The sequence below is a fragment of the Drosophila elegans genome, unplaced genomic scaffold (genome assembly GCF_018152505.1).
Source record: "Drosophila elegans isolate 14027-0461.03 unplaced genomic scaffold, ASM1815250v1 contig_208, whole genome shotgun sequence".
Lineage (NCBI taxonomy): Eukaryota > Metazoa > Arthropoda > Insecta > Diptera > Drosophilidae > Drosophila > Drosophila elegans.
Window position 1 is genome coordinate 12,945,808 of NW_024545578.1, and position 15,395 is coordinate 12,961,202.

A 15,395-nucleotide genomic window follows, 5' to 3' on the forward strand; every position below is an offset into this window, starting at 1 on the left:
ATTCTATATTCTGCTTTATAAGGAAACTTAAATCTATGTACATATGTTTATCCAATGTTTGCCAGGCACAAAATTCACAAAATCTATCCATTGTTTTGCGTGACATCATTTTTTAGCTGAGATGGCAAAATTCGTATCTTTTTTTTTTTGAACTATTAGCTCGTTTGTTTTTGTATTTAGCTCCAGTTTTTGAATCTTTAATGATGCTTCCATATCCATTTCTTTATACGTTCATGTTGTTCCAGACCCATTTTGTTTAGTTTTTCTGGCCATTTTCTCGATCAGTTTTTTGGGGAGTTCCCCGATTTCTTTTTCGCTTGCGGCAACCTTTAATTCTGGATCTCCATCTTTTTTAGTTCTAGCTCGATCTTTTTTGTTTCCAGCTCCAGTTGTTTAATTTTTAATGAAGCTTCAATATCCTTTTCTTTCATACGTTCTTGATGTTCCACATCCATTACTTTCATACGTTCTTGGTGTTCCAGATCCATTTGCTTTAGTTCTTTCAGGCCACGTTGCTCGAACATAATCCGGCGGAGTGCGCTGATTTCCGCTTCGAATGCGGGCCCTTTTCTATTGTTTTCAAAGTCAAACCAGATGTCAAAATCAACCATATCCATTGCTTGTAATTGGTCAGTGCTAAGAACTGTATTATAAGTTTCGAGTTGAAAAACGTCTGTCTTCTGTATCTGTCTTTTAAATACTCATATACTTACATATATGCATAAATATTTCACTAGAAATAAATAAAGTTTTTAATCAGCTTGTGCCGCTTGGTCACACTACGCGTTATGGCGCGTCAGCTGTCGTTTAAATATATATATATATATATTTTATTTATATATTTCACATTTAAACCATAAGTAAATTTATATAGCTTGAGTTCTTTCTATTAAGCGTTTCCAGTGTCTTGATCTTAAATTTTTGTATAAACATAAATAAGTTTAGAGCCGTTCAAGTCGTTAGGTGTAACCTTCATTCGATTGCATAAATATTCCACGATACTTAAAAAATGTTTTAGTATATACCAACATAAGTAAAAGCTTAGAGAAATACTGAAATGTGCAATAGATGTTTATTGTAATAGCTTTTTGTTCACACCATTAGTGTTCAACTGCTGCTTATCATACGTGAAGATTTCGGGGAGTCCCCTTATTTTTATAGGCTGACTGTCAATACTTATAAAGTCAATTATGTTTGCATTTGATCTTTAGTTATTTGTATATGTATGTTTTTATGTTCTGTAGTTTTAATTTAATTCCAGTTCTGTCCAGCACTTTTATCAAGCTACATTATTTTACATTAATAAATACATAGCTGATTTATTAGTTTTAAATTTAATTTAGCTGATGATTAATTCTCATTAATTCCTGGTTTTTTCACCTGTTCTTCTTTATCTTGCTTTATGTGCTGCTCAATAGTTTTAAAGAGTTTGGTTTCTTATTGTCCACCATACATTACCTGGATGGATGGATATCCTCAAGATTAAAATGTGTTTTGTTATTAATAGTTCAGCATTTTTAAAAAGTAATACTTAAATAAGTATTGAGCATTGTACTTTATAAACATATTGAATTATTTGTATAAATTCGGAATCAATTGAAAATGTAGCAGTTTTCAATTCGTATGCTTAATCTCCATCTTGAAACCTAATCCATCAAAATTTGGCGACTTTTTTGCAATTAAAACAACGTTATTGTTGGCTATGATAAAATCATTTGGAATCCTTGATCCACAGAGGTTTTTTACAAGTTTGCGGCCGTCCGTAGTGTTGGCATACAATCGTACATTATCCAGATCACAATTGGTTTCCGAGCCCATGTTGAATTCTAAAAGGTACACAGTTAGTAGTGAACAAATTATTTTCAATTGAAGAAGCCAAGGCTCACCTTGGAAACTAAATCGCAGGTTTCCGCCTGGGGGTACGGATATAGTCCAAGTACACAATGAACTATTGCGGCCTTCGTAGGAGGGATTCTCTAGGTAGCTTCCCTTCGAGCCAAGCACTGCTAGCTCACCGCCACAGCCGCCGGGAAATTGGTTGCTTGTGGAAAAGTAGAAGAGCTTGAGGAAGGATACTCCACGGCTGTCGAGGCGCAACTCGTTGGTGGTCGTAATTCTGGCAGAGGTTTCCCATTGAATGTGCGAAGTGGTGAAAATTGTCTTGTTTGAATTTAGATCCGTCACCTGTAATTATTGTAGTGCTTAATATTTGCCCTATCAAAAGTATCTATAAAAGTTAACCTACGTTGAAGTAGTTATTTTCCAAATTGCTGAACATCACAGACATTACGTATAGCGTAATGCTGTAACCCTTTGGTACTCGAATATAATCTGTACAGCTGGTAAGATAGTTGACATCAATAAATTGACTCAGTTCTGTATAGTTTCCATTGCATGCTGTAGAAGATCAGTTATCGAAAATTCGCTTTATAAAACGGCAGATATTTAAAAAACGATTGCGCATACTTGGCTTTCGTCGGATGACAACTTCAAACCCTTGGGACTCCTCGAGTTCGTCGCTGTGGAAGGTGAGTTGCATGTCAGATAAATCAATTTCTTCATTCAACTTGAAGCTTTTGTCGTGTTGTCCGCAAAAGGATTGGGTGAACTGAAAAGTAATAATTAATTAATTAAAGTTAATAATTATGAGTTACATACGTAAGACTTGGACACTTTCAAGTAGTCCTCGCATTTTCCAGTTCTCTGCGATATTTCCTTAAGGCGTAACTTTTGGAAATCTATTTCCAAATATCCTTCGTACTTAATTGTCCAAGTACAATGAATATTTCCCTCGTAGCTCCTTGTGCTATTGTCGTACTGTATGCCCAGTGTAACGGTCTATTGGGAAAAGTAATCGAAATAATTGAACAAATGAGAGAATTCGAATTTGAAAAAACTTTTCAAAATCATGTGTAAATTTTTCGAAATATTATTTCAAATGTCTCACCTCGTATATGCGCATGTTGTACACCGCTTTACCGCATACAGTGGGTTCCATTTGCAGAATCAGCTCGAAGCTAATGTTTCTATCCTGTCCACTCTTGGCGCTCAGATGGAAGTCCATGTCCGAGTAGGAACTGAACACCTTGGTCCGGTTCGCACCCGATCCATAGTATTTGCCCAGGTTTCGGTCTTCGACCTCTGCGCTATCCAGGATCTCTAAGTAGCTGCAAGTGCGGCAGTCAGCACCGTTTAGTTGCAATTTGCGCACCTCCAGAGAAAGTCGATAATCGGGCGGAACACTCGCACTGAAGTGGCACAGCAGCGGTTCGGTGGCATTGATGCGGTACGAACGCATCAAATTCGTACGTGGCCCTTCCGAGTCCAGGCTCACGCGCTCGTTGCAGTTCTGCGTGAAGCGAACGCTGGCCAGGAAGCCGCGGCGACTGTTGGAACTGTCCGTGGACAGGACAATCAGTGCCTCGTTGCTGTCCACCATGATGGTGGGCGGACTCGTCTTATTGCCGCACAGTTGGTCTACCCTCTGCTCCACGCTGGCCACTTTGCCGCGGTAAATGCTCAGACTGTCGAAGCGACAGTTCTGAGCTTCCTCCATGTCAAAGTACTTGAACTCAATGACCACGGCGTGTTGCGGTGGTGCGACCACTCTCCACTCACACTTCATGTCGTGGGCATACACGTCGTGCTCTTCATCCTGCGGCGGGCGAAGCGTGAAGGATTCATTGTGGTCGCCACCGCATCCAATTAAATGGTATTGCAGCTCGAATCCATGCGTCGTTGTGGAAACAAACTGCAGGCGAAGTTTGTCATAGCCATGCACCTCGAAATCGGGACACAGCTTGCCCATACTTGTTTCCACGCTTCCAGCAACTGAACGATAACCTTCGAAGTAAGTTCTGGTACAGCTAACCGGTGCCCATGGATGTCCTCGGTTTTTCACACTGACCACCAGTTGATGGTCGTTGTTGGCGAGGAATGTGTAGCTGCAGTTGTAGTGCTGCAGGCGGTAGGTTGTCCAGCTGGGAGTCTCCTGGATCTGAACACCTGCCGTGGCCTGCAGTACGGCATCGCAGCTGGGGGAGACTTGGAAACTGAAGCCATCGCCCGTCACATTGGAATTCGTGCGGAATATCACGCGAATCCGGGTGGATGGCACTAGAATTTCGGGCGGCGTTTGCCTGCCACAGAGGCTGGTCACCTCCACATACGCTCCAGCCGAGCGATCGTAGCGCTCGACGGTCAACCGATCGTTCGTACAGTTGGGTGACAGTTCAATGAAGAAGCGGTCCTTGAATTGTAACTTCAGTGAGAGCCCATCCTTGGTCATGAACTCCCATACGCGCTCCATGTTGTTCAGGTAGTCCTTGCTCTCGATCGTCACCGGTGGCGCTGGTCGGTGATCCAGGCGTATCACATTGCCGACGGATATGGACTGCCGAGCGATCAGGATGAACCGGCTGGCTCCGAGGTCTCGGTTTTCCGAATGGTACAGAACAGTTGAGGTGGCACGCGCCAGAAGCGTGCTATTTACGGTCATGCCGCGACAAATGCGACCCACTTCCGTCTGCCCGCTGAAGATCACAATGTATTCCCGATCGCAGCGGTCGGTGAGGGTTGCGTTGCCCTCCAGAACATAGCCATTACTGTTGGTTAGCGTCCAAAGGCACTCCAGCACACCGTAATCGTCATCAAGGGTGGGCAGGATCTCTGGCGACTCGATGGCAGTTCCCTCAGCGGCCTGCAGTCGTCCGCCGCAACGGTGTCGCCGATATGTGGCCCGGAAGCGCCGCAACTTAACATTGTCGCTGTTCAGGAGCGTCACACGTCCGACTGTGGTGGCCAGAGATACAAAACTATTGGTGACATTGGCGAACATCGCCTTGAACGGAACACGCTGGACGTCATCCACAAACACAACCGCTGGACCGCCCATGGTCTGGAGCAGGTACTCCTCGACCTTAAAGGTGAGCGTTGTACTTGCAGCGCAGGAGAACTGGATGCTGCAGTGGTAGCTGGGCAGCTGGAGAAGCGTCTGGATGGAAAGCGATCCCGTTGCCTGGTCTCCAATGTCCGGCGGACACACGGTTGGCTCACTGGAGCTGAAGCGAGCTCTTAGCGCTGTGGAGCTCAAGTCCAACTGACTGGCCAGGACAACGACGAGCATAAAATTGTCCGTTGACTCGATTATTCCACTGCCGTTGTAGCTATTGATCCGGAATTCTGTGATCTTGGACAGTGAGTTGGCGTCGTTGTAAAAGGAAAAGTGTGCCGCATTCGCTAAGCGAACGTATCTGGTAAGAGTTAATTTCATAAATTAAAAATTACAAATTTATAAAATTATTAAAACAAGTAAACTTAATTAAATTAATAGTATGTATAACTAAATTAGTATTTGACTAGACAGAACTTTGACTAAGAAAATTGTTAGAAATTATAAAATTATTAAAATTTGTTTAGCTAAGTAAGAAATTGATTGACGAGTGAATTAGGAACTTTCATTTTTTTGTTTTTTTATGATAATATGTAAATTATTGGTACTTTACCGGTTTTTAATGTGGATTAATTTGTTTAAGATACATAGTACGAGAAAACAAGTCTAAATACATTACTCACCTGGTGTCGTTTCGCATGACAACGCGTATGTCAGCCAGATTAAGAAGACGCAGCCGCACCCTCTGTCCCTTGGGAACTTTGATGGTCAGGCGACAGAATCTCAGCCAGGATGATTGTGGCAAGCGCGGGAACACGATGTCCCCCTCCACTCCGCTTATATCTCGCGAGCACGTTCCCAGGGCGCGCTGATATTGCAACTTAAAGCCCCGATAGCTATTAACATTTTTGATTGCAACAAAGCGAATGGCTGCGGCGTTGGTGTTTAGGGTGACGAGCATGGGCGTGACTGTGCTGCCATCCACGATCAGTAGCTCTTTGGTTGGGTCCGCCAAGTCAACGATTTCCAGGCGATCGCTGGTTTCTTTTGAGGATGTTCCACTGGGATCGAAGGGCAGGTGCAGATCGGTGATGTTCAACCGGATGAACGTGTCCTTGGGAAAGCGAATGCTGTACACGCACAACGATGGCTTTGGATATCCTCCCAAATGCGGATAGTTCTCCGAGCTGAGAGTGCCAGGCGACCCGCTGAACTGGCCGCCACATGTGCTCAGTGACAAGTTGAGCCTAAAACCTCCAGTGGGTTCATCGAGCTGCGACTGGTAGTGGACGAGAAGCAGGTTGCCGGTACTGCGCACCGTGGCCTGTGGCTTGCGGCAGACGCGGCTCAGGCTGCGGGCCAGTTTGGTGGAGCCGTCAAACAACTCCACATGCTCCTTGTCGCAGTGCCGAGCACTCAGTTCGAATGACTCGTCAAAGTCGGCCGCGATGGTCTCACCCACCGGCGCCATTATCAACCACGTGCAATCCGAATGCGGTTGGGGTAGATATGGAAATCCTGGTGACATGACCACATACTTGGGAGCCTGCTGGGTCAACTTAATCTCACTATCACACTCATTAAACTCTCGGTACGTGAGAGTCCAGAGGTTTGTATCCAATGATCTCCTATTGCCCAGTTGGTATTTCACGTAGGCATGCGAGCTACTCGTCCGAAACGTTGTTTTCTTAAAACCCTCATGGTTACAGAACTTGCTGTGCTCCAGCAAGGGAGCATGGTCATCCAATCCATCGTAGATAAGACCATACACCTCACAGTCACCGGCAGAAGGTGGGCCGTTGTAAGTAATCGTGATGTCAATTTTACGACCTGGTCGCACATCGATGTGCCAGGCGCATACATTGATGTCTTGAAAGGGCGGCTCTGGAATGGTGCCCACGGTGCCAGTCATATTGGAGCCACAGGCAGTGCGGACGTTCGCCTGAAAACCGGTACCATTAATGGACACATCGCTGTGGAACTGCAGTCGCAGATGTGGCGTGCCATGAACTGGGATAATCGCATCCGTAGATTCCCGTTTCTTGCAAACGCGCACCTCATTCGTCCAGTGGCTTAGATCGGGCGAACTTTGAATTTGTAGATAATCGGCGGTGCAGTCGGAAAAGACCTCCAGATCTGCTTTGTAAAAATAGACCAAGATATGACGAGTAGGGTCCTCTGGCCTCAGGGTCCATTCGCAATTCAGATTGGGTGCGTAGCCATGTGGATAACCCGGCGAACTTAATTCAATGCGGGCAGAGGATGTCATCGTCAGCTCCTGGGTACACTGCTTGGAGGTCAGGGTGACATTACCCGTCACCAGATGGGAGTCGAGCACGTGCCACTTCAAACGGAAGTCCCTAAGATCCGCATTCATGGTCTTCAAGTAGACCACATTGCTGCTGGATGTGAAAGTCCATGGACTGGCTGCAATGTTGACCACCAAAGCACTGTCATCATAGCCATCGAACAGCTGGCAAACGTTTTTTTTTTTTTTTGCAAATATTAGTTATTTTTGCATTTAATTATTTGTGATTTTTCTCACCAAAAGGCCGGAAATGTATTCGTCAAAATGCAAGACTATAACCTTTTCGCGCTCCGCGAAAATGCGCCAAGTGAAGGGCTCAAACTCGTCGTTAAGGAAGAGCGATGGAGGCTGCTCAATGGTTCCATTGGTGCCATTTGTAATTTCAATGTTGTGCACTGCAGATTAGGACATAAGGTTCTAAGAATGTCGTAACAACAATTGCCCACTTTAGATCACTTACCGTAGCTCCAGCGCAAACGGAAACCGCCGGCAGTGTTGCCCGGTGTGCTGCGGAATTTAATCCAAAGCTGAGAGTTAACCAGCAACGGACCCTCCGGCAATTTCTTATCGCAGTAGAGTCCAAGGAGTGGACCCTGGACGCCAGAACGCAGCTCCAGGAAGTCCTCGTTGCAGTGATCGGAACGAACAATGTCCATGGCGTCAAAGTTGATTTCCAGAGCATTTCCCGGACGCACCTCGATGGTCCAGACGCACTCAACGTTGGCCGGATAACTGTCCGGGTAGTTGGGCGAACTGAGGCTGCCACGGACAGACGTGATGTTTCCCCCACACGAGTTCTCAAAGGTGCTGTACTGCGCCTGCAGCCTAATCCCTTTGGTCTCGATGCGTACATTGTTGGCGGGGACAACTAAATTGGCATTGTGATCGCGACACAATTGATAGAGTACCACCTGATCATCGTCGTTGATCAGCTTAAGGACCGGGCAATTGTCCGAGCCTACGGCACATAATGGACACTCTAGCTGATTGATGTTAAGGGCAAGTTTGCTGCCCTCAGGTGAGGAGATCAGCCAGTCGCAGTCCTCGTCTAGCCGGGATTGCAAATAGCCCTCCCCGGTGGCAAGTGGACCACCACATGTGCGCTCGAAGTGCATGGCAAACCGGCCCCAAGTTCCCGCTTGGGCTTTGAACCGGACACGCAGCTTCTGTCCGTGAACTAGCCGGATCATGGGCGCATCGTCACCACAGGGCTTCTCCAGGAATTCCTCTTGGTCGTCCGACGTGAGCTTAGTGAGTTCCACGAAACTAAGTGAGCAGTTGGCCGAATTCGTTAGGTTGAACTGCTCGAAACGCAGTCTCATGCCATAGCTTTTAGTTACCTACAAAAATTGAATTTTTAACTTGATTAGGTTCCAAAAAATACAATACAAATTTGTTTAAACACTTTGTAAACAGGACCTAATTTTACTATTTAACAGTTTATTTTATCAACTGCAAGTCATGTTTAACTATTTTTTCTTTGCAGCAAAAAATTAGAAAGCTTAAAACGAAATAATGCCTGTTAATATTGAAAATCTAAGTTGGTATACTTAAACCTAATGTTTTTAATGAAAGGGAAAAGATTTAAAATGAAATTACAAATAAATAATAAATATATGGCTCAAATGAACATACGTTCTGCATTGTAATATAATAGATTTTGAGTAACTTACTTCCACAGTCCATACGCACTCCACGTTTGATGAGTAATTGGCGACGTTGCTGCTGTCCTGAAGATTGTGAAAACCGGGAGTGGTTAACATACCGCTGCTGGCACTGATGTAACCGCCACAACTGGCTGGCACCTGAACATAGCTGGCCCTAAAGAATTTCCTCGACGGCGCCGAGCTGCTTACAAAGTGAACTTTCAGCTCATTTCCCGGAGAGGTGAATGTCTGAGTCTGCGACTCCTCGTGGCAACTCTGATACAGCATCACGGAGGAGTTGAATCCACTGGTTGCAGATACGGAGAGCTTTGAATCCGCCTCCAAGCACTCGCCCTGTGGCGCCTCGAAGTGGACTTCATGCAGCAAGAGGCGAATTTGATTGCCCTCCGATGCTGTGATGATCCACACGCAGTCCATGTCCACGCTGAAGGGAGCTTTTGGCGATTCAAACGTTCCGCCTGCTGCGTGGAAATGATCTCCACATCCTAGTCGCTTGTACTCGACCCGGAGGCCCTGCTCCTGTTGTGAGAAATCGCTCTTGAAGCGAAGAAGCAGCCGATTGCCGACAGTTGCGGTGGGCAGCAAGCCATTGAAGCTGCATAAATTAACCTTACTTAGAATCTCGTCGTCCAGCATGTCTGTCAGCGTCACAAAGTCATAGGTGCAGTCAGAATTGAAACCCTCGAGGTTAAGATGCGAGAAGACAAGCTGCAAATGATTCTTTCGTCCGCCAGCGCGAATGTCCCATTCGCAGTCCTGATTTGGCGGATAATTCTCCGGGAAGTTGGGCGTTTCAATGGCACCCGCCAGGTTTTCGAGTCGAACTCGACAATTCGTTTGGTAGTTCAAGAGGAAGTCGGTGCCGTCGGGTGACTCATGGCTCACGTCGTAACGGACAAGGACGCGATTTCCGGTGGACTGCAGCGGTTCGGCGCTTGTTCCGTTGCAACGAATTACCATTTTGTTGCTGGCAATAGTGGGGCCATCGTATATGCTCAGTTGGCCGAGGCAAAGACGCGCGTCGCTGCTCTCAAGCTGCAGGTTCACCCTGGATCCCTCGGCCACAACAATCTGCCAGTCGCAGGCCAAAACACCACGATTTCCCGCCAATGAATGCGGCGAATGAATGCTCCCCGTGGATGAGCTTAGTTTGCCGCCACATCCGGTTCCGGTTTGCTGCCACTTTAGAAGGAATCCCTTGGTCTCTATGCTTCTATCGGAATGGAATTCCAGATGCATTGCATTGCTATACGAGGGTAACCGACTAGGGATATTAGTACCACAATACCGACCAATAAGCGGCGACGAACCAGAATCTCCGTTTCTAAAAATAAAAAATGTTAAATTATATATTGGAAATTAGTTATGCAAGAGCTTAGGTCGATCGATCACCTGATTTCCAGCCAGTCGGTCGTGCATCGAAGGTCAGCGAATGATGATTCTAGTGTAAAGTTTTGCACCACCAATTCGAGACGGTGACCAAGCGGTGCTCGTAAGATCCATTCACATTTTTGGTTTTCTCCATATGCCTTTGGCCAATTTGGAGATTTTATGTAGCCATAGCGCCCTGTGAATGTTCCTCCACACTCATCTGATTTTAAATAATATAAATAATGTTAAATTCATAGTCTCTACATAATATTTAATATAGAAGACGTATTGTTTTAGACAGATTTTTAAGAAACTAGGTTTTAACCTTGATAGCAAACTAATTGTGAGACTTTCAAACACTTTAATTACCTTATTTGTTAATATTAATTTGGATATTCGAAATATTAATTTGGTTTTTAAGGCTTGTTTTAGTTATTTTTATGTTTTGTATTCTTTTAAGTCGAGGAATCTGAATGGATTTACTTACATTAACAAAGGATTTAGAATTCTCTTACCTTGCTCAACCATTTCAAATCCAAGCATTAAAATGCCATATCTGTTTTCGTTAAACATACTTATAGTCAAAAGATCTCCATCAAACACATCATCCACACTACTCGAATAACTGAAATGATTGAACATGTATAGCTATTGACTTTTCCATTTAGGTATTTACCTACGTGTTTAACAAAGTCGCTGGACTTGTGCTATTGTCATAAATGGAGTATGTTGGTCTTGCAATTATAGAGTGAGCAATAATTCGTTTTCTTCCTGGAACATCAATAAACCACTGACAAAATGTGGTGTGTGTATGTCTGACCCGTCTCCTGTCGGATTCGGTGAGGAATCCTCCACAATTATTAAGCACAAACTCGTATTCCACTCGCATTCCACGGCCACTACCGGATCCGTGGAAGACCAGACTAGCCCGATTTGTGTGTGATATCAGGGAAAGGTTATACGTTGACTTTTCAAAATGCCTCTTTTCATCACGAATACCCAAATATACCTAAATGATTTAACTGTAATAAATAATAAATAATTTTAAGTTTCAAAGCTGTTACTTACATCTAAATAAGTGGTTTCGTTTCCATTAGTGGCAGTGCCCAGCGATAGGTCTGTGATTTTGATTTCAGCCACTGTATCAAGCGGTCCAGTCAAGTTGTAGGTGCACGTCATGTCGTCGAGATACGAACCCGGGTAGTTTGGGGTACTAATGATGCCAGTAGTGCTGTCAAAGCTACCAGTGCACACTGTAAGATAAGGACAACTTATTAAATTGGGGCAACTGCAGTGGAAAACAAGATTTCATTCTAAACTTACCTCTGGTATAACTCAACACAAAGGCTGTTTTCAGCTTCAAGCCACTCAATGAGTATTCATAGCGCACTAGGATCACATTTTTCGTGGATATCAGTGGTTCCAATTCACTGGACTCTGGATGACCACAAACGCGTCGCATAAGTGGCGAATCAACCGTACTTCCGTCAAAGATCTCGATCTTCTGGATATTACAATTTTCTGTCTGCAACAGGTGTACCTGATCGAACACCAGCTGTACTTGTGTTCCCCGCGGCTGCTCTACCAGATAGAGACAGACCTCGGCGTCCAATTTTCCACTGATGCGACCTCGCGACGCCGTGTAGACGCCTCCGCATCCTGGCCGACCCGGCACCACCTCGTAGTGCATCTGAAAGGAGCTATCCGAACGCAATGCATCCGTGTGGAAGTCCATACGCAGGCTGCTCGATGAGCTATACAGCGGTGGGGGCTGCAGGGATTGGCAGGCCTGAAGCAGCTTGAGGTCCGAGTCGTAAACAGTGAGGGAATCCTGACTGCAGTTCTTGGCGTCTGCTTCGGTGGTACCCAGCTTAATCTCGTAGAAGCGAAGGAGCAAGCGGCTGCCAAAGGGCGCCGTCAGTTGCCAGCGACAGTCGAGACCCGGTCGGGCTTGACCTGGATAGCCCGGAGACCGCAGAACGCCGGTCTGCGTCAGTGTCAGGTTAATGGTTTCGCCGCAGGAGAACGGCAGAGAGTTCCAGGTGACGTGGAATCCTTTTCCCTGCGTCTCATTGTCGGATCGAAACCAGAAAAAGACCTGCTCCTGGCTGGTGATCACACTACCGTTCCCCATGGGCAAACGGGAGCCACAAAAGCGGCCAATTAGGCGCGAAGATAGCGAGTTGCCGTCGTGCAGCTGCAGAAAGTCGGCGGTGCAATCGGTGCTGTCCTGCAGATCGAACTGGGTGAAGGTTAGGTTAAGCACCTGGTTAACAGTGGTGCGCACGATGAATGGGCACCGCTCGTCCGCCTGGTAGTCACCGTCGGCCGTGTTGGGCGGGAAATGCAGCTGGCCCGTGGGCCCCTGGATTGTTGCTCCGCAAAAGAATCGCTGATGGGAGCAGGTGGTGCCGGTGTAGCCGCGTGGACAAACGCACTGGTACTTGTTATTCGGCAACAGGCGACAGGTTCCGCCATTTAGGCAGGGGCTCGGATGACAGGCATCCGACGAGTTGCACACGGCGCCCGTGTATCCAGGCTGGCATATGCAGGTGGTTCCCCTTCCGTTCTGCACGCAGGTTCCATTGTTCTGGCAGGGATGCTGTTCGCAGGGCTGCCGGCTGGAGTCCGTGGTGCAGCCATCGGCGCCGTAGCCATGGCCAAAGCTGCCCAGCGGACAGGTGCACACCACCGTGTCGGAGACGTACTCGCACTTGGCCAGCGGATGGCAAATCCTCTCATCGTTGCAGGAGTTGGAGTCGGCGGCCTTGCAAGTGCGTCCGTCGCCTGTCCAGCCCGGTGGACAGCGGCCACAGCGATGCGAGCCCTCCGTGTTGGTGCAGGACACCCGGGGCTGCAGGCTGCATCCGCCGTTGTCCTCGCCGGCACATTCGTCTATGTCCCGGCAGAAGCGTCCGTCACCCGTGTACCCCGGCGGACAGGGACCGCAGCGAAAGCTGCCCGGCAGATTGATGCACACGTCGTGGCAGGGATTCACACGCGGCTCACACTCGTCCACATCCCGGGTGCAGGCACTTGGACTGGCGGCGGTCACATTGGCATCCGCCCACGTCCATCCCTGATCGCAGATGCACACATAGCCGTTGGAATTGCCAGCTTGGATGCAGGTGCCGTGCTCGCCGCACAGTTCCCGGGATCCAATGCCGGAGCAGGAATTGCTCCGAAGGCGGCAGTGACTGCCGGAGAAACCATTTCGGCAAACGCATCTGGAAAGTTGAGACGGAGCAATTGGTTTGATCCTGCTACGGTACTGGATGCACTTTTCCACTTACCGATAGCCTCCGGGAGTGTTTATGCACTGGCCATTGTTTAGGCATCCGGCAAGATCCGTGCCAGCCAAGGTGACGCACTCGTTCACATCCTCCTCACATGTATCACCCTTAAACAAACATATGTAAAGAATATGGCTCAGTAAAAGATGGCGATCTAACGGGAATAAAACATACATTTTTCAATACTGGCAAAAAGCTGCTTATCATTTGCATGGACGCGACAAGAAAGTTTTTGAGGGTACGACACTCAGTCAGCAAGTACTTTATATTATACTATATTATACTATAAATTCATATAATTCCTTTCATTATATTATAAATTATAATTAAAATGCTCTAAGACACTAATCTGCTTAAGTATTGCATTTAAATTATTTTTTTTTAAACAAACTGTTCTTCGCTACGCTTTGTTTTGTTTTTTGTTTTGCAACACTGGATTTTTTTGTGGCGTCGTACATCAATTATTTTTTCCTGGCAGTGAAAAGTTAAATATTGTGTTAAAAACAGTTATTTGTTATTTGTTTCATGATGAAATAAAATTCTTTGCCAATCTGTACATTTTGATATTAATTATCGTCACATCTTGTGAAAGCATTTGTCCATTTAAAAATACGCCCCTTATCTCAGCAAGAAACGCCCCCGCTTACTCACTTGCCAACCCGAAGTGCACTCGCACTGGAATGCCTTGTAGGCGTCGTGGCAGGTTCCGCCGTTCTGGCACGGCATGGACTTGCACTCATTCTTTTCCAGATTCGAGAGTAGGGTTCTCAGGATTCCCGAGACGCGTTCCACGCGCTGCAACTGTCGACGCAGGATGCGTTGATTGAGCCCACTCCTTCGCGTGGAGTTATTCGCATTGAAGACCCTTCGCTGGATCCGCTTCATTTTGCGATCCACATCCCGGAACTGATCCTTGACGACGTCCATCGATAGTGGTTCCCTTCGAGCCGCCGCCTGGCGATCGGCAATGATCCGTTGCCGTCGCCGGAGCAACGTCATCATATCCACATCGTTGATGGTCACGGTGGCCGACTCGCCCATCAACCGGAAGGTCACATTCTGATCCTTTGCTGCCTCGATGAGCAAATTATCGTTCGATTGTCTCACAAGCTGGGCCCGCTGCTCCACATTATACTGAGATCCTTTCACGGACACTATTTGCAAGCACAGCACCAGCACAAATGGAAGTTCAAGTAGCTTTAAAAGCATTTTTTTGCATTTTTTCAACACAATTCACAAAATTGGGTAAAGTTGATTTAGTTAAATACTATTTTGTAATAGAGAATAATCCAATTTGATTGTTTTTAGAATGTTTAAGAACGATTTGAACCACACGACAGGCGATGTCCACGAAAACTAGTACCAAACTGACTTGGAGCTCCGATTTTATACTGCCAAAAAGTGGGCGTCTACGATACAGGCAGTGTGGAACATAATTTCTATTGGTGAATTGCACTTGGTATGTGAATTAAGATATTCAGGCAGTTTTTGGTTGTCCCTTTTTTTTTTGGTCTTGCTTCCCAGAATTAATAGTTTACTTTCTATCATTCTAATGCCATTGGACCGAGGTTTATATATATTTTTTTTGTTTGGACTCATGATAAATATAAGTAATACTTATAATATAACAGATTAGGTACTTGGCGTAACCAATTTCTATTTAATATAGCATATTAGTCGAAATAAGCTTCGTCAATATTGAACAATCAGATTCTAAAGGCTCAATATTGACTATTCAATTATACCAATAACTGAACCTTTGCAGTCTGATATATTTTCTGTAATTTATTTGTCGCATTTTATGACTTTATAGTCAGTAAATTATATAAATCATCCGTCTATCAACGCATTTCTGACTTTTCCAT

General features: G+C 45.8%; 1 protein-coding gene across 1 annotated transcript; it reads right to left on the reverse strand.

The window, feature by feature from the left end:
* Nucleotides 1-1,050: 1,050 nt before the first annotated feature.
* LOC108135602 (cubilin homolog) lies at nucleotides 1,051-14,877 on the reverse strand. The gene is made up of 17 exons (XM_017256414.1): nucleotides 14,182-14,877; nucleotides 13,531-13,637; nucleotides 11,561-13,464; nucleotides 11,306-11,490; nucleotides 10,918-11,246; nucleotides 10,753-10,862; nucleotides 10,259-10,457; nucleotides 8,873-10,190; nucleotides 7,660-8,539; nucleotides 7,437-7,594; nucleotides 5,575-7,364; nucleotides 2,948-5,252; nucleotides 2,659-2,838; nucleotides 2,467-2,608; nucleotides 2,246-2,397; nucleotides 1,887-2,184; nucleotides 1,051-1,826 (listed from the first exon to the last, which is right to left on the reverse strand). Exons 1-17 carry the CDS (start codon nucleotides 14,737-14,739, stop codon nucleotides 1,615-1,617), a joined length of 10,827 nt encoding a protein of 3,608 aa, XP_017111903.1. The 5' UTR covers nucleotides 14,740-14,877; the 3' UTR covers nucleotides 1,051-1,614.
* Nucleotides 14,878-15,395: the final 518 nt, after the last annotated feature.

What these genes read in the sequence shown, in the direction of transcription:
- LOC108135602 (XM_017256414.1), bottom strand. Translation starts at nt 14,739, where the DNA reads ATGCTTTTAAAGCTACTTGAACTTCCATTTGTGCTGGTGCTGTGCTTG. An exon ending in AGTGCACTTCGGGTTGGCAA is followed by an intron (nt 13,638 to 14,181) that starts GTGAGTAAGCGG and finishes TGTTTGTTTAAG; the next exon opens with GGTGATACATGTGAGGAGGA. An exon ending in ATTTGAAATGGTTGAGCAAG is followed by an intron (nt 10,458 to 10,752) that starts GTAAGAGAATTC and finishes ATTTAAAATCAG; the next exon opens with ATGAGTGTGGAGGAACATTC.